The sequence below is a fragment of the Kryptolebias marmoratus genome, linkage group LG10 (assembly GCF_001649575.2).
Source record: "Kryptolebias marmoratus isolate JLee-2015 linkage group LG10, ASM164957v2, whole genome shotgun sequence".
NCBI classification, from domain to species: Eukaryota; Metazoa; Chordata; class Actinopteri; order Cyprinodontiformes; family Rivulidae; genus Kryptolebias; species Kryptolebias marmoratus.
In genome coordinates this window covers 15537590-15560340 of record NC_051439.1, presented here as the reverse complement: position 1 = coordinate 15560340, position 22751 = coordinate 15537590, and the positions used below count along the sequence as shown (strand labels likewise).

The window sequence follows — 22751 nt, the reverse complement described above, 5'->3', positions numbered from 1 at the left end:
GGAACCTTCATGTGAGTGGTTTCATTGCTGATCATTACATTTGCTTCTGGTTCTTGAATTTGGACACCTGTGTAATCTGGCATCATTTTTCTGCAGCCTTTGTGTTTTGATGTTGAAATTAAAACGACTGGAGCACAGAAATGTCTGCCTCCAACTTGTAGCTGACAAAATCGTATATTTTTTATGGTTTTTTGCATTTTACTTACCATCTCTTTTTTTTTCCATCTTACCAGTTGTCCATTCCTGGCACTGCAGCTGACCCCGATCATCCCAGTTATAGGAGGTGCACTGTTTCTGTTTGTACTTGGGACTCTACTGAGAACCAGTTTCAGTGACCCCGGGGTGCTACCAAGGGCCACCCCCGATGAGGCAGCTGACTTGGAGAGACAAATCGGTAAGAAAACTCTTCACATCAATCATTTTGATTACAACATATGGGTATAAACATATTCTTGTATAACATTTTCATTTTTGGGCTCCTTCCCTCGTATGTTTTTGTGCCTGTATATATTTTCAGGCTGTCCCTGTTTCTGCATTACAAAAGGTGCAAATAGAGTTGGTCATCTTGTTTGTGTGTCAGAGAGGAATCTTTTGTGTTTGTCTTGTTAGCACCCCTCCCGTTCATCTCTTCTGCCCTATCTGAGAAAAGGTTTGCCCGTGTGGCTTTAGTGAGCCATTGTGGGAGCTTTTAAGGACTCCTTGACACATTAACTAAACGAGATGTCTAAAGTAAACCTACATAGCCAAAGATAATGGGATCTTTAATCAATTTCACCAGTCCTGAACATTTTGTCCAAGATAAAATATTGGTGCTACAGTGACCAAATTGCCTTTTATCTGTTTATATCACTGCAGCTTCTCAAAGTTTCCCCATTTGATGTATTATTTGGTTCTAAATTGTTGTTTATCATCTGATTTATGATGTGATGGGTAAAACTGTTGGCACCTGAAGGACTAACTGAGTTACAAGTCAGAGCCATCTAACAGAACTATGGCGAGCTACAGATATTCCAAGGAATAATTATTTTATTGTAGTTTAGCTGCAGAAATGTTCTTTTAATGGGCATTTTAACCAGCGTGTCACGATTTGTTGCAGCTAAAAATGACCCTTTGACCTTAACCCACTCTTTGACCTTCAAGTTTGGTTTATCATAGTTTGCTGAAGGCAGCTGATGACTTTAGAATCAGGAGTAGATGTTTTCCTGTGAAACGTATACTCACCAAACATCTCACAATCTCTGTGACAACTGTAGAGAGATAAAACGTCCATTTTTTTCCTCACCAATCTCTTCTGTCAGGACACATTAGTTTCTCCCTTTTTCTGTCATTCTTCCTTAACATCTCCCTTTGTGCACTTCTTTGATTTCTCTAGTTTGTCCAGCTCTTGTGTGCAAACAGCAGCGCTTTGTTTTGTTTTTTTTAATTACCGATTTCCCAATCTCAAAAAGTGCCCTGCTGCTTGGTAGCTAAATAGATTATCACCACTTAACTCAAAAATTTAGCTGTCTGAATCCTGATTTTTAAAGCCTCCTTTAAACTTTTGGTCCTTTGTGTTTGGAATGTGAAGCTCCTATTTACCAGCCTTTAGTTCTTTTCCGTGCTTCAGGCCATTAGAGCCTCATTAAACAAACTCTGGACTGGCTTAATTAATCTCATTAGGAGACTCAAAAGCCTTTAGAGGAAAGGTAGCGTACAGAAAACGTGAAGCAGCAGGCTGAGACAACACTGAATCAAAGCACCATCTTCTACTGGAATGGGCTTTTTCAGAGAATAAACAAATTAGGGAATGAAAATATAATCATGACCCAAATACCCACCCCAATCCTGAAACAGGCTTTGATTTTTTTACTTTTTAAAACTCCATGCAGGAGTTGACGTACCAGTACAATTACATTATTTTTAAAATCCAGTTCTTATTCATATCAGTCATACTTTTCACTCCTATTAATAATGCATGGAAGTAGACACGGTCATTGAAGCCACCAGCAGCCCCAGAAGTTTTGTAATTCATCAACAGCCTCATAAATAGTTGACAATGTTTTCAAAGCAGAGTGCTACAAGGCTCAAGTTCGACACACATCTTATCGATCTGTTGACTAAGCATTGAAGGGCCTAATCCCTGAACGCTATGAGACGTTTGGGTCTCTCACATTCCATATCCCTGGAGGGAAAGCTGATAGCTGAACCTTTTGCTGTCGTTATGTGAGCAGCTATTCCTTGGTTTGCCGGAAGCTTTCAGCTTCAGGTTGGAGTGAAGTGTAGTCTGTCTCAAACGAAATCAAACGTGGCTTGTTTGCACGGTGAGAACATTTGATAAATGTGTGACCCGTAAAGCCGAGCATGTGTCAGCCCCGTTCTGTCTTGTCATTTAATTTTGATGTAACAGGAAAAAAAAAACATTAGGCATTGTAAGAGAGTGATTCCACTGCAAGGGGTGCACAGATTGTGGTTTAGCTCCAACTGAAATCAGAAAAAGAGTTGAGTTCTCATCGCTGTGCTGCATTTGATATCTGTTCATGTCTGGCTGGCCAATATGTCAGGACTAGACAGGCTGGCATTATTTCAGCTACTGCATGCCAAATCCCAGGAAACTCTCTGAAGCTGTAATCAGAGGAAAGCATGACCAGAAAGGTTTGTTTCTTGCTTTACTCCTAAAATGGTTCGAGCTTGCTTGTGATTTTCAGGACAGACTCCCAGTTTTTGCTCTTCCACCAGGCTGTTTATTCACATACAGTCCACCTAAAGTCTGAACATCCATCAGTCATGCAAGTATTAAATCAGTAAGAGAAAATTTATTCAAAAAATACTCAAATACTGAACTCTTTACCATAGAGAAATCAACCTCAGCCTATTAATGATGATTTCCCTGTTTCAAAAAGATTTGGATGGATGTGAAAACTCTGCTTGTTTTGTTGAATTCCCTTTATTTGCTTAGACTGCACCATAAGTATAATAAAACTTTTGATTGTGTAACAACAAAATATGTTAGAAATAGCTTTTTTATCATTATTTCTATCCCTTGAAATGGCTTCAGATTGTGACTATTTAATTACATTCCTGTTTAACTTTACACGTGGATTCACCCCCTCATTAGGTTCCTCTTCACCGTTGCAATGTTTGCACCCATTAAAGCTTTCTTTACATATCTCTATATTTGTCAAAATTGCATTTTACTCCAGCTCTGACTCACCTGGAGCCTAGGACTTGCTGATTCGTTCTTATTCCAAATATGAGTCTATTTGAGGATTTTGTTTGCTAATTTTTTCTTATAAGGAAAGTGATTCATTTATTTAATGTCTTTAAACAACCAGAGTATTTTTTTTCTCCTAAATCTACATAATTATGTGGGTTTTTTAGTCAAAAACCCACACAGTTGAGATGACATAATAGCAAACTTTCTCAGTGGCGTTGATTTGAGCTGTACTCATAAGTTTTTGCTGCTCCTAAAACTTTTAGTTTGGAGCACTTGTGCTACTGCTGGGGGGAAAAAACAGCCTGTAGCCTTGCTTGAATTATGACCATTGCGCCAATAAATGCCACTAAACACAAATACTTTGCACAAATTTAATCATCATAAATAAAACAAACCACAAACCCCTATTGATCGTGACCTGCTCTTGACCGCCAACTTTGGATGTTAAATTGGAAAAGTAAATCAGCCAGAATACATCAGTGACTTTCTGATTTGATCTAGAAATAACCTGGCAGAATTATCAAAAACAGTTTTTCATCGGAATGATAATACGCTGGTTTGTCTTTGCCGTGGTGCTGTGTTGCCTGTCCTGTCGAATCGGCATCCGATCATGATTTATAATTTATGCTGATACTCAAACCACTACCGCGGTCGCTTCCCTCATTTCCCTTCTCGGTGTTAGCAACAAGAGGAGGCCACATTAATGTTTAACTTTCTTGCTATTGGCTGAATAATAACTATTAGGTGTGCATGTAGTGGAAAAAGGCTCCCTTACAAAGCCTCTGAACTTCTACATGTGTCAAATGTTGATTGCTGACAAAGATTCATCATGACACAGACTTAAAGTAACAGCTTAGAAGTCCTACTCAGAGCTTACCGACAATGAAATCAGCAGATTTACAAGCAGAACTGAATAAACAATCCTACGTTTTAGCGCAGCAGCTTCAGTGCTGTTTTTTTTCCTTACCCGTGGAGAAATATGTGTCAGCTGCTGCTCATTTTTCACCAGTGTGAAGGTATATTTCTTTATTTCTCTATTGAGGTGAAGCTTTGTACATGTGGAATCTGCTACATCAAACACATTATTGTGTAACTTATACACAGGCACTGTATATTTATACTCCCGGTGATTTAAAGCTACTTGTACAATCTTTAACACTTTGTTGTTATTAAGTTTACACGAGGAGAGAATATTTGTGTTTTCTGTTTTCTCTGTCCTCTCTGTTGCTGGATCTAAAGTGACAGGGACATAAAAAGACGGATTAAAGAAATATTGTGTAGGACGGCTTCAGAGGGACAAACGAGAACAGAGCTGTTGCTGTAGAGCTGGAGAAGAAAAATTGACAGGCTTGCTGTGGAGTAATTGAACTGGCCTTGACCGAAGCAAAAAGCTGATCACTCAGTCGATCCGCCCATCCATTAGACACCATTTCATTCTTTTCTACACCATCCACTCATCCATCCATTATCTGCTGCGTCTTCCAAAGTCGGGTCACAGGGGGAGCAGCTTGAGCACAGCCAGCTCTTCCGGGAGGATTCCAAGGCGTTCCCAGGCCAGCCAAGAGACGGTCTCTCCAGCATGTCCCGAGTCTTCCCCAGGGTCTCCTCCCAGTGGAACATGTCCGGAACACTTCCCTAGGAAAATGTCCAGGACTTTGCTAAACTGGGGTCAAAGCACCAAGGGCCCTGCCTTCGGCTGCCACCCATAGCACTTTGCACCCGACCCGTATGGCCCCTCCTGCAGGATGTGGGACCATAGGAAGGTGACTTCATTCTGGCTGAGCCCAACCGGGCCCCATTGGTAGGGGTCAACAACCCTCTTTCCCAGCATGGCTCTAGGGTGGAGCTCGGTCGGTAACCCACGTCTAGGTGGGAGACATCGAGCTTCTTGTTTTTTCTCCTCCATACAAGTTGTTGTGAATCACTCTTTGTCTGGTCTGTCACCTAGAACCAGACCCTACCCCCAACAGCACAGCTCCTAGGATCTTTCAGGCACACAAAGCCCTCCACCATGATAAGATGGTGATTCACAGAGGAGTCCTGTGTTAACTTTACACCCTGATCCAGTTTGATTTCTGGAAATTGAACCATGTAGTAAATGTACAGACAACAAACATCCTGCGTATTATCAAAGACAATTTTTTTTGTATTAAAATAATCTGGTCTTTTTCTGTTCGTTGTGCTTCCCTGTCTTCTAGTGAACTCTTGCTTCTTTCCCTAGTTTAATTTTCAGTGTGAACTAACCTTTGTGCTTTGTTTCTAGCTTTGTCCTATTAACGTCTGTACCTTCTTCTTCATTGTTGTCTTTCTTTCCAACTGTTGCACCGTCTCTGAAGCCAAGTTACTGAACTGAGACTTCGTGGTCTCAGCCAGTCTTTCTCCCTGGAGAGGACTGTCAGCCCAAGACCGCATTCAGAATACAACCAGTGATGGGTAGTGTTGTAAATTCATAGACTCACATCTTTATTTTATGTGGCAAAACTAACTGTGGGATTTGGTTTTAAGACATTATTGATGGATTATAAACCAAACTTTGCATATGACTAAATGGGATCAATTACAAAAACAAATCATCTAGCTGAGGGGTGGGAAAAAAAACAGGTGGGATATTTATAAAAACTGGGCTGCTTATTCTAACCATGTGTTAAGCATGGATAAGCACATTAAAAACAATGCCTGCTTGGCGTTTACTGTGGGCCTTTATTAATGCCGCCTGTTTGCATGCAGTGTGGGCACATCAGTGATTACAGAACGCTCGTCAGCAAGGCAGATGAAAAGCAAATAAGTACAGCAAACAGTAATCAGAAACCCTCTTTGTAAAGCAATGCATCCTTTATTCACATTTCCATATAGTCATTCAGTTGATGCTTTATCCAAGTGAGGAACATTCATTCTCAGTGTCACAAGAAGCCTTGGTATAAGTATTAATTGCTTGTTTATTTAAAGGACGGAGACAAAGCAATAACTTAGGAGTGTTGACATGTTAGGAGAGAATGTCTTGGAAAACATGAGTGATTAAGAGATTCTTGAAAGAAAAGCCTGATGACCATTTTCTGTATCTTTTTTCTTTTTCCCTCTTTAACCTCGAGTTACAAATAGGAACAATCTGGACAACAGCCATGTGTATAAGGATGTAAGTATTAGATGTTGTCTTTGAGAACAGCACAGGGATCAAGAAGGATCTCTATGATCAAATTTAGATTTAGGTGCCGATCCAGCCTGTAGGCATGTCTTAGTGGCTTTGTTTGGGCAGCATGTGAGGTGCAGCGAGTGCCGGAGTGACACGTGTCCTTTCTGGTTGTTCAAACACCAGAAGGTCCACCACATTCTGAACCATCTGTAGGGGTTTCACTGTGGCTGTGACCAAGCATGTCACTTGTTGAGGTGAGAGATGACCGTGGCCTATTCCCGGGGTCCCAATGGCGGTTTAGTTTTGAGTCAGCCTGATTTTTCTGATGTAAAGTACAAAGACGGCTGTTACTTCAGTCCTAAGCATTCCTTTAACTAAATATACCAGACTTACTTTGACTTATTTTTCATTTTTTTTACCCACATAAAAAAGAAACACTGTGTTTCAGATGTGATTTTTCTGAGCTGCTTTATAACTCAGGTCAAACAGGAGTTTTCCTTCAGTGAGTTTCTGCAGCTGAAGGGTTTTCTTCTCAAGTTTAATACACCTGAGACTCACAAGAGAAACATTAGTCAAGTCTGTAGACATTTAATAAGAGTTTTTTATTTCCTGCTGGATAAGGATGAAAAATGTACACACAACAGTACAATAGAGTTTTGATTTACTGTAGATGTTAACAGCCAATGGCTAAAAGTAGACTTTGTCTAATATATGTCAATCATTCTTCTACGCCTGACTCCCAACAACGGCTTAAAACGCCTTTATAAGCCGCCGTTGTTCAGCTACGGAGCTAAATATCCACAAACATAAACTACTGATTGATTGCAGTGACTGAGTTTCAATATTCAGATGTTTGTATTGGTCGTTAAATGCTGTGGTCATTTTTTTATTAAATAAGATGAAAGAAAATGCAAAAACCAGATACCTGAACATGAGATGTACATTTTTCATTCTTTAAAAACATATTTAGTCTGTTATTATGGCATATGCTTTCTAATATAACTTGTTTTACAAAGATATGGTTATTTTTATTGATTTTGAGATGCAAAACATAACTAAAGTTCCTTTTACCGGCTTCAGTATAAGACTTTAGTTGGTAAAAACATTTGACTTTAAAATATAAAACTCAACACAATTAAATTCTTGCTTCAGAAACTATTTGCTTTTAAAGTTGGGAATGTTTATACAGTCTTTTATCTTTAATGTATCTGAAATTAAGCTTTTTTTCCATTCATTTATGGGTCATTTGTGGAAACCCCTTTAATTTTTCAAGCTGTATAACTGCACAGAAATGGTTTGTACTTCTCTTAAGTCAACTGAAATCTTTGAGAGCTGTAAATGAATCCCTTAATTACCTGAAGTAATCTGTAACTGCGTCAAGGAAAGTGGGCCAAAATTCCTCTACAATAGTGGAAGGGACTGGTGAGGTCAGACAGACGGTTACTAAAGGTGGTTTGAAAACTTGGATTTTAGTTTAATTTTACGGTGGACTTAGTTATTCACTCACCACTCCTGCTTTTATTAAATAAATAACAGAAATGTGTAGTAATGCTGATGGTCAGATTTATCTAAATGAAAGACCTGATCCAGACTGAAACATTTTATTACAACCTTCTTAGGCTTGAAAGCATTGTACTCATTGTTTTACTGCAGTTTCCTTTTTACCCTCCCAAAGCGGCACCTCTCACAGTGTGACACTGAACCAGAAGTAAGGGTTTCATGTGTGTAAGTGGGTAAACCAAGTGTGCATACATATATGTAAGCGTTATTACATCACTCTCCACTCTACCTTGGCCTTGTTTTGTAGCTTTCAGCTCTTAGACCTGGACCGTCTCTCTGGGGAATCTCCCTTTAGACACTGATGTAAGGCTAAACTTTAGCTGCCAGGATGGCTAAGTGAACAAATGGCTTTGTAGAGCAGAAAAGCTACTTTGACACCCCCGCTTTCACACCACTTTACTGCAGGCATCTGTGATTCAGTGTGGTGAATGGTCCGCTCATCGTCTACGTACTTTATGATCCCACAGTAGATTTAAAGAAATTATGGGGTTCGGAGTGTCGACTTTAAACTGTGCAGAGAAGAGGGTCAATCCATGTTGGAGTTGGTCTATATATTACATCTTGTGTCAGCAATATGACAACAAAACAATATTTTCAGTTTTGTTCTTGTTGCTACTATTAGTCATACCAAACAAGTGGAGATTAGGCTTCTTTAAAACTACTACCTGTCGTGATCTATTGTTGGTCTATTAAGGCAAAACTACCAGAGGTTATAGTTTTGTGACCAGCTGAAGCTCATTTTGCTGTTTTTTGTCAACAGCTACAAGAAGTTCGAATTTATTGATCTATTTCTCCCATTTTTTTTCTCCTCGACTGCCTCAAATACCCGTTTTTATGATATGACCTATATATGTCAGCGTGTTTCTTTTCCTACCTGCTAGCATAAATTTGAGAGATCTCAAATATGCCAGGAGGAGGTCTCATCTCTTGACACAGATTTTACTTTGACGTGGTAACCTAAACAATAGCACGTCTCCTTGTTAGGTGCTGTAAAAGCTAAATTGGTTTTTAAACTGCTCTCAACTTTCCTCCATTTATCGTCGTCCTCCTGCGCAATGTGCTGAAAGGACAGCAGCAGGGCGAGTGTGGTGGAGACATGAGAGCGTGTCGTAGACATTGATCACAGTGGGGATGAATTCAATAGAACTCACTGGCTGCGTTTTCTCTGCTCTCTTTTTAGAAATGTCAAACACCCACACAAGCATCGCAGTTCCCCCCCAACACACACACGTACCACTTTAAAGGCAACAATACAGGCTTCTACAAGATCTCAAAATTATCTTCCTACACACAGCATTTCCTTCTCACTCCGTGTGAGGAAGCACAGCCGAATTAAAACACAGGCTCTGCGTTTAATCTCATAAAAATCACTGTCTTTGCTCTCGCTCTGACTATTTTAGTCCATCATTACTGCGTTTTACTCCACCGTAAAGCATTGAGAGCAGCTTGCCAACACTTTTTTTTTTTTTTTTCGTTTTATTTTGGGGATTGTGGTGTTAAGTGCGTATTAAATTTCCTGTTAACTAAACTTGGCTGAAGTTTTAGCGCAGCAGCGTTCAAACTGGAAAACCAGCTGGATTTGCTTTTTGTGCTCAGTGACTAGGCTAAATATTAATAGCAGTACAAGCTGATATCATTATTGTGCAGTATTTTATGCATTAAAAACATGCTCACTAATTAAGGTGTTGGATACTCTGTGTGGGAGGAATTCATTGAAATGCAAACTGACAGGAGTCCTAATTAACAGTTTATTAGTGGAACTATGACCAATTTTTGTGTGCAAGACTAATTCTAAACTTAATGCAGAATTTTTACTTTAAGGGGTGATTCATTCAGTTTTTTTCCTCAACTTAGAGCTCGTAATGCCTCAGACACTTTATATCTGACAGGAACTCCATTTTCCACTTTGATTCTTATGCTGCTTCTGTTTCTTCTTCTCTTTTTTTTTTTTGTTCTTCCTAAGATGTGGCCAATGGCAGCACGGGCTACAGGCCTCCACCCAGGACCAAGGAGATCGTCATCAACGGCCAGACAGTCAAGCTGAAGTACTGCTTCACGTGCAAAATTTTTAGACCGCCACGTACCTCCCACTGCAGCCTCTGTGACAACTGTGTGGGTGAGTCGCACTGTTTTCTGGACATTACAAGGAATTTCGAAACATACCCAAACTCACCATCTATCCCAGTTTGAGGCATTTAATATAAAGCCAATATGGGTTTGATTAGGAAAATATATATTAGATTTTTTTTTAAATTCCAGTGTAATATTTCACAAAGCTGGGGCTGACTCTGAGCCAGCCAGCTGCTGGTCTCTCTCCCACCACAGTATGTGGACTCAGACACCTCAGGTCACACTGATTTCACAAGGATTGTATGCGCTTGTATTAACACAGGCCAAGCTAAATATTTAGATTGTGCTGCAGACCTGCTGTGAATATTTAGTACACACCATATGTTTGGAGAATTTGGCGTTCATGCCAAGAGAAAAAGGAGGGACGGTTTTAAGTGAATTCACTGAGTTTTTCTGCCTTTAACAACCGACCTCGGCTTCAAGCTGAAACGACTGTTGTTAAAAAAAAGTGGAGACAGAAATGTGGAAACCTGTGTCTTCACCTCGCTGAGCAGGAGCTTCGGCTCCTCTGTCTACAGAGCCGGGGTCTGCATTTGAACGTCAGAAGTGAAGCTGTCTGACTACATCTGAGACAAAGATGATGTAGTAATGGCAGGAAGAAAGGAAGGGGGTAATCAGACGCAGCAGCTGCACGCCGGCAGGAAGGGAAGCAGAAGCTATCAAAGAGATGAAAGAGCAGTTATCTGACAGGCAATGTATATTACTACCTAAAGATGCTCTTTGTCCAGATTTTAGGCAGACACATTCTGAAACATAAATTACTCACGTTCTGATGGATATTCAGCCTTAAAAAACAATCAGATAAAGTAAACAAAGCTGCTGGTTTACGTCCTTGCATGAGAGAATGCTCTCTTGGATAGTTTCCTGACTAAATATGAACAAAAGGCAACCAGTCTTTAAAAAAATTAGATTTGCCTGTAAGGTACCCACACCATATTTAGATCATCTCTGTGAAAAGCGAGCCACAGATGGGAGGGAAATAAAAAAGGAGAAACTGACACATAGTTGGACTGTCTGTCCTGCAGGTGGGTGGGAGTAAAAACTCTGAGTTCAGGTGTCGTTTTGTTGGGAAGATTTCTCAAAGCTGCTGGTCTCCATTTAACACTGAGGTCTTTAATCCCGTTTTTAAAAAGGTTGCTGAGTAAATTTTAGTCCGTGAAAGCCTGAGAGTATTTATAAAGTTAACCTTTTTTAAATCAAAATTACTTTCGGGGCTTTCATTATCCACGTAGTGTTTTTATTTCAGGAATAAACCACATTTTGAACATGTTACAGCTTTTCTTGCAGTCACTCATTGAAAACATTTAGAGCTTTTTGAGATGAAAAAGACAAAACATTTTACTTTGAAAGTTTAGTAAAATGTCATCTTAGTTAAAAAGGTAATGCTGTCTTCTCTTAACATTTAATGTTGTTTTTGCCAATATTATTGTCAGTTTTATTTATAAAGCCCTTTTATAAACAAGAGTTTCTCTAAATTTAAATAATCTAAAGGCAGTAAAAGTACTGTATTCTAAAAGAAACTGTATTAAAAACACAAATGGGATATCAAAAAGTAGAACACAATAAAAGCAACAATAAAACAGAAATAATTAACTAGAGATGTCAAGATGTATACAAGGCAAATATCAATAAGAAGTTAATCCTTTACAGCACTTAAAAATAATCTGAGCTAATAATTCACTAATTTGTACTATTTTAACTAAATATATTGCTTTAATGATTTACAAATTATTGCGCCTTGTTCACATTTTACACATCACAACCTAAATGGAAAGTAATTTAAATATGAATAACAGTAGCAGATATAATTTTATCTGCCCAGCGCATGGCTGCCGTCCTTAATGATTAACATTAACAATAAACTGGTAGATGTATGCTTTTAAAATGGGAAGTGGGATTAAAGTGACAGTAAAAAAAAATGGTGTTATCCTGTCTCCTTGGTCCTTTGGTGCTGTAAAAGCCAGAGGGATAACATGCTCTTAAATAAGTTAGAAGGCAGAATGGATAGGCCTTCCCTGGTGGCTGTGAAGAGCAGGAATATGGTGGAGTCACTTCCTTTTTATTAAGACTGTCATCCCCTTAGGAGTGATGGAAGAAGCTTATGAGAGAACAGAATTATGACACACACACACACACACTTCCCATCCCTCGCAGTCATCCTACTCTGTTAAGAAAAGAGGGACTGACTGTTTTAAGTCTAGCTGTAAGTAATCAAGAATACTGCAGCTTTGAGAGCAGAGGCTTGGGATTCAATAATTGATTTTAATGGTAATTTTATTGCTCTTTGCTGTTTTTTTTTTTCCTTTTTTCCGATGTTCTTAGTTTGAGAACGTTTGAAGCTTTAATGATTGCCTCGGGGGGGAATTGTGTTGTTATGCAAGAAGAAAATAAATGCATCAAAAGCGGATCGGCACATACGTATGGATATAGTGCATCATTATGGAATCATTTTGAGTTTGTTTGAAACCCATCATCAGAGGGATAATGCCACTGAGCATGCTATTATTCCCACTACTTTTAACTCCTGACATAAAGAGTTTACAGCTCTCATGGAAAAGAGCACGAGTCCGGGATTCAAAGTTTCATTATTCCATCCAGTTTTCTTGGACAGTTCATGTGAAGGACTCAGATAATCAGCTCTGACTAGTAGGTTCCCAGACACATTTCAAGCAGGCATTGATCACTGGAGACAAAAGGTCATTTCAACCCACTAAGCTAATAATGGCTCTAATTAATTAGTTAAGTAGCTACCACTGTGCGCAGCAAGTAGTCCACACTCAGAGATTAGACTGCAGCACTGAGCCTGGCGGAATGATGACACTTAGGTTTTCCTCACTCGGAGCGATCGGAGGGGCCATAAGGGAAATGAAGCCGTTTGCAGTTTCTTTTTTTTCTGAATGAAATATTACAGACTCATTTAAATTAGGGAGAACTGTAAGTCATTTAATATCTCAAGTAATTGAACACTTGGAAATGCTTTCACTAATATTTTATTCTTGAAGCATCCAAATGTTTCCCAGGTTTAACTGTGCAGCGTGATAACGGCTCCGGTCCAGGGTCCTAAACAGGTTTTTATGCTTTAAGATACTGGAAAACCCCACCCCTTCTGTGCTCTGTGGTATCTCTTTGTGAACACGGTTTACATTTCTTACACACGATCAGACGCAGTCTTGTTTTTACGCAGTGACAGCAGGCGTCATTCACGTCAGCCAGCCTATATTTTCCTGGGTTTTATAAATAGTCGCTTTGCGCTATGTGAAATTTTTTTTCCCAGACTGTTTTGACAAGACCCAGAGGGACACTTTTCCTTTTCCCACTAATTTCCCTCCATTCTCGGTTTGTGCTGAAGTACGCTGGTAATATTTTTAAACATAGTTGCATAGTTTTATCCAATCAGTAAAGTCTGGCTCATGGCGGAAAATATGCTCGATGAATAGAATTTCTCAGCCAGGGTAAGAGAATCACGCACCGCCTTCGAACAGGAGAAACATCTTTGTTGAAGTAAGAGGATGAAAGAAAGGACCAACTTCTTCACGTTCCTCTCTGTTTCCATTCAGAGCGTTTCGACCACCACTGTCCCTGGGTGGGGAACTGTGTGGGAAGGAGGAACTACCGGTTCTTCTACATGTTCATCCTCTCGCTCTCCTTCCTCACCATCTTCATCTTTGCCTTTGTCATCACACACATCATTTTAAGTAAGTGGGTCTCCGGCGTGCTGCAGACACACACACACACACACACTCACTCGCTCTGGCTGTGTTCTTGGTGTGCTCCAAGCCAGCAGGTTGTAAGTGGGCGGTGTGAAACGCTGCGGAGTTCTGGCTCGGTACCATCTTTCCAGCTGGGAGCAGGCAGCGGACCACTTGGCTCGCTGTTTTTGTGTGTGTGTGCGCGTTTCAATGATAGTCTGTGGAGAAAGTGTTGCACTGAGGACAGTAAGACATGTCATAACTGATGAAAAAAGCCTTTTCTTTTTTAAAAAAACAACTGTATTGAGTACAATATTCTCCGTTTTTCATACTTTCACTGTAGTTCAAATCTAGAAAACATGATTTATTGGTAAATATTTAAGTTGTTACAGAAAAGTTACTTAAAACTATTCCCAAGAACGAACCTTTCAGAGTTTAATTCCCTGTGGTGAAGGTTTACTGCGTAGTTTCCTCTACAAGGTGATTTTATGTGAGATATTCTGCATATATCTATTACTTTAGACGTCTAATGAAAACTTTTTCTGTTCACAGGCTCGCATCAAAATGGGTTCCTCAGCGCACTCAAAGAAAGTCCTGCAAGATATCCTTTCCTTGAACGCTAGGTGGCAATTAATGCTGAATACATACTTTAAGAGTTGTCATTTTAATTATACTGGACAACAATCTAAAATATAAACGCAACACTTTTGTTTTTGCTCCCACTTTTCCTGAGCTGAACAGAAAAACCTTCACAAATTTCTGAGTTGTCGAGATAATCTCCCCCACCTCCCAGGTGTGGCATATCAAAATGCTGATTAGACAGCCTGATTATTGCCCAGGTGTTCCTTAGGTGTTTCCCAGTGCTTCCAATTAAAAACAAAACTCCACAGTTTCACATAAAAGTACGGCGATCCTGAACGAGGGAATGGAAACGCTGTTTGTGAGGTGATGTTCGAGCAGTTCTGTAGATCTCATCCTGAAGAGTGAGTAAATCAGTCGGGGAAAGGCTACCAGCATGCCTGTGTCATTCTGCACAATAATGCCCGAGATATGAAAATGGGGAATGATGATCGCTGGCAGGACTGCACATGCTTCAGCTGCTCGAGCTCCGGGTTTTGTCAGACACGTTGTTTTAGAACAGGTCGGGGACAAAGAGACTTTAATGATTGATGGGAATAATATGCTCTTTTTACTAACATGACCACTTCACAGAATAAAACCCCGAAGACCTCGCTTCTCCTTTTCAGCTTAGCACCTGTTTTTAGTATTTTTTTTTAGTGAGTTTATTAAAAGGCCACTCCAGCTGTTTGGTTTGTCACTACCATGTTAATCTCGCCTTGTGTTAACAGCATGCAGAGGCTGCTATCCACTTCATGGACATGTGTTTAATTAATACTTTCTTTTGATCCTGTTTTCCTATTCTCACACTGACTTTAACTGTTACAAAAATACTACAAGGCAGCTAGTTGTCACAACACCAGAGATAATCTTTTCGACTATGGTAAATACGCTCAATTTAAATGTTTTATTTTGTCACTGCAGCAGAGTTTACTTTCCAAGCCTCCAACCTGAGCTTATAGCTGTAAATTGTTGGCATCATTAAAATTCCGCAGGCTGTTTCATGGAAGGTTTGGCAGAGAAAGCTCAGCCTGAGTTTTTGTTTTGCCTTTTTAATCAAAAAGAATCATAAAATACTCCCAGACGTTTTATGGCAGCCTATTAAGACAGGTGCTTCAAGATATTTTGATGTCTTCTTTCATTTGAAAGATACCCCCAGCATCTGATCTAGGCTGCTGAGCTGATTCAGAACCAGAATTGATCCCCTCCTAATGATACTTGATACACAACAGATTCTGTGTGTGTGTGTGTGTGCCACCTCAAGAAGACTTTTACTGGCATAAAAATATGTGCCAAGCCTGCTTCTTGCAAAACTTTAATAAAGAAAACCGTCAATAAGATGGAATCTTTTCTGCTTGAATAATGACATGATTTGTCACTGTTAGAAAAGAAGAGATTGGGAAAGAAAATAAGCTCATAAGAGTGGAAAAAGGAGCCTTTAGCTGATTTTTCAAATGCAGTTGAACAGACTGACTCGTTGTCTTTGAGGCCTTCAGGCACTTCTATTAAGGCAATAAATAGTAAATAAGTTTAGGCTGGGTATTGGTGTCATTTTATGAACAAAACACTCCTTTAAGAGGCTGTACCCTGAGGTGCTGCACATGTGCTACGGGTCAGTGTAGTTTGTTTCTATAAATGTAAGAGGCTTCATCTTGTCTGGTCTCGGTGCGTTTGGAGCTTTAAGTGAATCAGAGGAAATGACTCTGCAGTCCCTCCCAAACCAACTGGGAAGTATTGGCATCAGGACGGCAGGCCTCAGGCTGTAGGTCAGTGTACTAGCTGCTACAGCGGCCTTTTTAACGTCCATGCAGGCTCCATATGGCTCTGGTATGTGTGTAAGCTTTCATGTTATTATGTGTTGCTTCAGATGTATAAAAATAAAACCCACACCAGAGGATTATTCCTTAACCTTGTGGTGGCACTGTGCTGGAGGTGGTGGTATGTTTCTTCTCCGTCTGGTCCATAGTGGGCCTCTCAGGCTTCCATACCTACTTGATCAGCTCCAATCAGACCACCAATGAAGATGTGAGTATCCACAGACAATACAGCACACCAGAGATTATAGATTTCCTTTTTATTCTAGTGCATCATAAAGTTGCAATAATTATTCAAGTAGCTAATGTTCTATATATTCATGCTGTTTTATTTTACATGATATGAAAACCTGTAAGGTGTTGGTGCCAGCTCCTAACATGTGCTCACAGCTTGAGCTCTGGATTCTTTTCAGCTCAGCCAGACTGGAGGAAATTTCATGTGTCAGCATGGCCAGTTTGCTCAGTTGGTTAGCGCAAGTTGCTAATGACGCCAAGGTCATGGATCAAAACACCGTGCAAGCCACTAACGCTTTAGCTCACTGGTTGTCAATAGGCGGCCCCCTGGCCACATCTGTACCATGAGTTTTTTCCATTCAGCTTGTATTAAATTATCGTCCAGTTTGATACAAGAATCAGGTTATGACAGCAGCGTATTAACCAATCAGAGCTCGCTGAAGGCACGTTATCACTTCTGTCAGCAGTCATGTTAGTGCCATGTTGGTGTGGCTGGTTAGCTCAGTAGGAAGATGCACAAAAAAACTTAGATCCTAAGTTTGAGTCCAACATAGGACCTGTATTTAAGACTTTAGTGTCTGTGACTAGGCTTAGATGTCTACAGACTTTCAGTTGTAGGCCAAATTTAGTAAAATTAGATGTTGTTTACATGTCTTTTCCACTCAAACAAATGCTCTCTGCAATTGTTTCTAACTTCTCAGTCAAAAAAAAGTAGAAAACTGATTTAACACCTTTGGAAAAATGCAAATGTCATCTCTTTATGAGAGCAGAAACGTGGCCAAACAAAGGCTGTCTGCTCAGAAATAGTCTGCCAGTGATGACCTCTGCAGCACACCAGCGGTTTTATTGGCTTTAGACACGAAACTAAAGTTGAGATTTATAAAGCTGTGCCGTCTTTTCCAGATAAAAGGCTCGTGGTCTTCTAAAAGAGGGAAGGACAACTATAACCCTTATAGCTATGGCAATATATTCACCAACTGCTGTGCAGCACTTTGTGGACCCCTGCCACCAAGGTATGCCTGTGTGTCAGTGTGCTTTTCTTTTTTCTGTTATTTAGATATTTTCTGGTTCCCAGTTGATCTCACAACCACGTTTCTTGTCTTTTTAAGTGAAAAGGTGTCACTTAAGACTTTTGCACAGGACTGTAAGCCCCATCATTTCCCTTTCCACCTACACTGAAATAATTCACCTTTTTTTCCCCTTCTTCTCCTTCTAATTGTAATTTTCCGTTTTCTCCAAAGGCCAAAATAGTTAAGACTCTGTTTGATGTGAGGAACTTGAGCCTGCCTGCAGCCTTTTTTCTAAACATAGCTAAGACACTGCAGGAGTGTGAAGAATTTCAGGCTCGTTTTAACTGAATCCAACATCAAAGCTGGTTGGATTTATTAGATTTTGTCCTTTTTTCTGCTCATATACAGGCCAACTGTCACTTCTGCATTCTCATCTTCATGTGATATATTGTAGATTACTTCCCAAGTTTCCTCACTGGAGCCTTTTTTACCCAACAATCCTCATTTCCGTGTAGCTTTAGCTTCTTTTCTCGCTGAACAGATACCTGTTCTCTTTTCTTGCCACTCTCATTCTGAGATGTTAGACTTAACCAAACTTGCAGTTTGTTCTCTTGTGCGTTTTTAAGTAACTCCAAAGGTGCCCACACATTTATGCAAAGTTTAAAAAAAAAAAAAAAGCGCTATGATGAAAGCTTTTAACAACTTTCTTATTAGGCCATTTGGCTGTTCTGTGCTTTGGCCATCAGATGCAATAAATCTCCGGTAATGATTTCAGTGGGTGGTGAGGAGAGTGTTCGGTGCACAGGTGGCTGCCATCTGGGCATCTGTGTTTGTTTGTGGCCACAGGCATTACACAGCTGGATCCAGCAATAATAAAGGAATGTTTCACCTCACCTATGGGCCAAGCAGGCAACACAAACACACACAGACAAAAGGCCTGTAGAGACTTTGACTAATATTTTTTAATGCATCAAAAGCGTTTGATTGCTGGTTTCCTCCAAACTGTGTCTGCAGAGTTTCTGTTCATCACCAGCAGCACAGGCTGTAGGCTTCTGGAGTTTCCTCTCTGTGATTCTTAAGAAAGCCATACCAGCTCAGTCCCACTGGAGCTCACTGTCAACACTCTCCTCTGTTAAATGATTACCCTGTTTATGCTGTTTAACACTTCAGCTGACTGCGTGCATGTGTGGTAGATACTGCTCTGTATCTGATCAACCTCTCTCTGGCTGATAAATGGGCTCTGTTCCCGCATGTAGCCCATTAGCGCTCACATGTGCACATGCATGCCAGAGTTCAGCAGGTTGTTGTCTAAGCAGCTGCGTCAGGACTCTGCAGCATTAACGACGGAACAGAAACAATGATTCACTCCGCTGCTCCACTGCAGGACCGCAGTGATTTATCACTTGACTTCTGATTTTATGGGTTTGTGCGAGTAGAAATATGAGGGTCTGCACTTGCTTTATCTCCCTCATGGTCAAGAGTTGAATAGTAGGGGTTTGTATACAGCTTTGTGCATCAAAGTGCTTATAATGTGCCCACACAAAAGGTCAATTCAGCGATTATAATCCTTTCTATCATTAGTAAGATGGATGTTAATTTGTTGTTTCCAGTTAAAATCTACATTTTGGAATCTGGTTGCTTCCTTCTGTATTTATAAGTTGATCACAATATTTGCTGTATAGTATTTGTTCATGAACCCTTCATTCATTCTTTACTTTTTTTTGCTTTCAGTCTCATTGACAGGCGAGGATTTGTGGAATCGGATGCACCGCAGCTGGCACCGCCGACCAACGGCATCACCATGTACGGCGCCACCCACTCCCAGCAAAGCCATATGGTAAGACGCTGAAACTTCTCCGAGATGAGTTTGTAGAAGTAAAGATACAGATTGGAGGTTTTCACAGTGGTGCAGCTGTTCATACAGTTGGTTCTGTTTGTTTACCTTGTCAGAAATAGAACAGAGGCAAGAAGTGACTGTATTCTTTTCCAATCTTGCCTGAAACAGCCACAATTTTCACAGTTGGTGACTTTTCCGCACAGCAGCACAGAAAATGAAAGAAATTGCAATGTTGAAGAGTTTTCGGTTTGCCACCATCAGCTTTTTATTCAAAAACTCCCCGTGGCTGCAACTGAAGACAAGAAATCAGTTATGTTGTTTTGAAGACACATTTTCAAATGATCACTGCCAGCAAGAAACGAGAAATCAGGCACAGATTTGAGAAACAGAAAACAAACTATAGGTACACTATTAAAATTGTGAAATATTAAGAAATTCTCCTGGAAAGTCGAGGATTTTTTTGAAAGTCCTTGAGTTCACATGGCAGGAACATCCGCTTGAGACGCTGAAGTTGATAATGTCAGTTTGAGGAATTGACTCTATAAATATTGTGACGTGTGTGGTTGTTTAAGATTGCAGAGGGAAAAATTGCCTGTTATTTTAAGCTCTAACCCAAGTTAAATTTGGCCTCAGCTTGGAGTGCAGAACTCGGATGAGGTTCAACTTTTTTCAGTCGTTCTCAAACAAACCCCACACGTCAGTCAGTGCTGCGCTAAATCTGGGAAAGTAAATCTCGTTAGTGTTTCTCACTGGATTTAAATTGATAAAAATTGCTCTGAATTGCAATGAGGAAGTGAGCTGTGCATGAGACGCTCAGTGTTGCCTTTAAATTGGGTCAACAAATGCAGCGCAGAGGTGCAGTGTTCGTTGTTTCATTGGGGTTTTTCTTCTAATGAGAACCTGAAATATTAAAGGCTTTTGTTTGTTTTGGCATCATGCTGCTAATCTTCACATTACAGCAGAAGTAGAAAAAAGGGCTTGTTTCTATTCAGATTGGTAACCAATAAGTAAACAGTATTTTTCTTCAGCTGTGTGGTACAGTCTAGAAGAATATAGCTGCTGTTGTTAGGGCGACACCATGTTGACCTCAGTATCCCCATGGGGTCTGAAAAGAAGCAACCAATCTTCTGTTCAGTGTTTACCACACACATTGCATGTCAGATTTAAACTCCTCTGCTGCTACACGTCTGTCACTGACGCCCTCTCTGTGTGCCACAGTCTTCGTTTTGTTCACACCCAAGCTTGACCTCGTTCTCCCATAGATGTCAAACATGAACGTAATCCTTCTTAATGTCCTGAATCAACCAGTTGTATTGGGCTGTAAGCCACATCAACATGTTCCTGTGTTGGCACATCCAATAATAACCGCCATTTGTTTGCGATAGCTGTCGTGATTTACAGCCAGAGTTGTCCCGTTGTTCTGGCTGCTGATTTGCACACAGTCAGCTGTATGCATTTGTTAAATTAAACATATTGTGCGACTAACAAATCAGGATTTAGAGAGATTAGCAGGTGATTGATCAGATGATTTCATTCACGTTGAGTGAAAGAAAGTCTGATAATTTTTGTCTGATGTAGAGGTATAACCGCTTTTCTTTATATAGATTTTGTGCTCACTTCCGTTGCATAACAAGGAGACACGTTGGCCCAAGTAAACAACACGCGTTTGTATCTGCACTTACATTGTTGACTCGTGTTTGTCGCGCATAAAGCCTGCCATTTTTAGCACCGAGCTGGCAAATGCACAGAGACGTTTCCATTTGTTGTCGATGAAAAGGGCTCTGCTTCCTTGTGATGCGTTTTTGTCTGTGATGCAGCTTAAAAACCCACGGCCCGCTATGTAGAACCCTTTTGAGCTGTTGCCATGGTGACGGTGTGTGATATGAAGTCACGTTACACCTTGATAACAAACCCTCCGTTCTGGATTTGGCTCGGTGGTGGGGGAAGATAAGCGCGTCTTTGTGTGACAATACAAACATCCACCTCCAGTTTAGTGTTGGCAAAATCTAAATAATTACACCTTTGGACAATGCGCCATGTTAGAGGAAGAAATGTTTGTATTTGTCATACACAATTGGCATTCGGACCTGTAAATATTTCTTTATTTGTCCTTCCTCAACTTCCTCTTCCTCTTAACCCCGAGGGGCGGGGGGACATGGTCAACCTCCATTTCCTTGATGATTACACAATGAGAAGCTGTCAACTCAGTTTCACTTTTACTTATTTTAGCTACGTGGATTTCAGATTTCTACATGATTTTCTTTACCAAAAACAAAAGGTAGACTTCCTGTGTGTCACCGTCTGGGCTGTGTTGTCAGGAATAACACTGATTGCTGAGCTACATCTCATCTTAAGCCTTATTTAAACATAAATAATATAATGCTGTTTTTGACCTTGCATCCTGCTTAGTGTTTCACAGGTAGAGCTGCAGTTACAGTAGATTATTAGTTGAGCTGTAATATAATAAATACACGATGAAGGCAATGATTAGTGGATCTGTTTGTTTTTTCCAATAATTTAAACTGTTTGTCTTCCCTTGTTAATGAACTGATTTATAAGTAGTAAAATTGTTAGGCAAAGGCAGTATTATTGAATAAGTATAAGCCAAAGTACTTAAGCAGATTTTTTTTTCCTGTAATAATCAAAACAGTGACTGTTCTGCATCACTTGCTGCCCGAGGTTAATTTTTTTTTGTTCCTCGTGGTTCTCTGCAGCGTCTGTCAGCTGTGGGTGAACAGCGCTGAATCTGTTTAGTTGTTTCTGTTTCTAAGAACAAGAGCTGTAGAAAGGAAACTGTAGTGATGTGATACTTTTACCAAGGCTTTGTGCAAACATGGCAGCGTTCGAGGCTTCTGTGTCACGTCGGTCATTTTCCCTGTTGTAAAAGTGATAAGAGCAGCTGATATGAAGGTTTATAACACTTCTCTGCTGTTGCCAAAAGTCGTTCAGCTTCTCTTTAAATCACATCTTTAATCTGCTCTTTTTAGGTAAGTGACAATGAGGCAAAGAGGTGAGATGTCGGGGTCAAACCGTGGTACTTTGTCAGAAATACTTTGGGGATGCTGCGGGATGGAAAGGGGACTTCCAGATTCCTGTCACCTTTGTCAAACTTCATCTTTAACTGGTCTTTCAGATAATATCTCTGTGGTGATAATTGGGATCCACACTAATCTCCCTGTAGCTAAGGTGACTGGCCGTGCCCTGACCCAGTTACCCTGCTCCAGTTTTAGACAAACCATTTCCATTCTTAACCAATGCAATCGAGATCAATAGGCCATGAAGCAGCGACTTAATAGCTTTGTGTTTTCAGCTCTGTTGACTTCAGCCCAGTCTTTACTGCAGCGAATACACAAGCTGGTGTGGCTTCTGTTTGTGTTTCTAACAAGAGTACTAACATCTCTTTCTCTTTTTCTCCCTCTGATCCAATCACCTGCCCCTCCTCTGTTATCTTCACTTGTTCTGCATTATTTCTTGTCCTCTAACTTTCAATGCTGCCTTTTTTTTAATTTCCTTCCATCCCCTCTGGCACCTCATTT

General features: G+C 40.2%; 1 protein-coding gene across 4 annotated transcripts in view; it reads left to right on the top strand.

Moving 5' to 3' along the window:
* Positions 1-22751, top strand: part of LOC108235091 (palmitoyltransferase ZDHHC14-like) — a 39071-nt gene that overhangs the window by 13914 nt on the left and 2406 nt on the right. For 3 of the 4 annotated variants that reach the window (XM_017414876.3, XM_017414856.3, XM_017414866.3), the window contains 7 exons: positions 234-394; positions 9847-9999; positions 13571-13708; positions 14255-14303; positions 16243-16345; positions 17272-17381; positions 19110-19215. In XM_017414876.3, coding sequence (XP_017270365.1) covers positions 234-394; positions 9847-9999; positions 13571-13708; positions 14255-14303; positions 16243-16345; positions 17272-17381; positions 19110-19215 — 820 coding nt within the window. Of the gene's footprint in view, positions 1-233; positions 395-9846; positions 10000-13570; positions 13709-14254; positions 14304-16242; positions 16346-17271; positions 17382-19109; positions 19216-22202; positions 22226-22751 lie in introns of all 4 variants that reach the window. The other variant, XM_017414884.3, reaches the window with a different exon arrangement.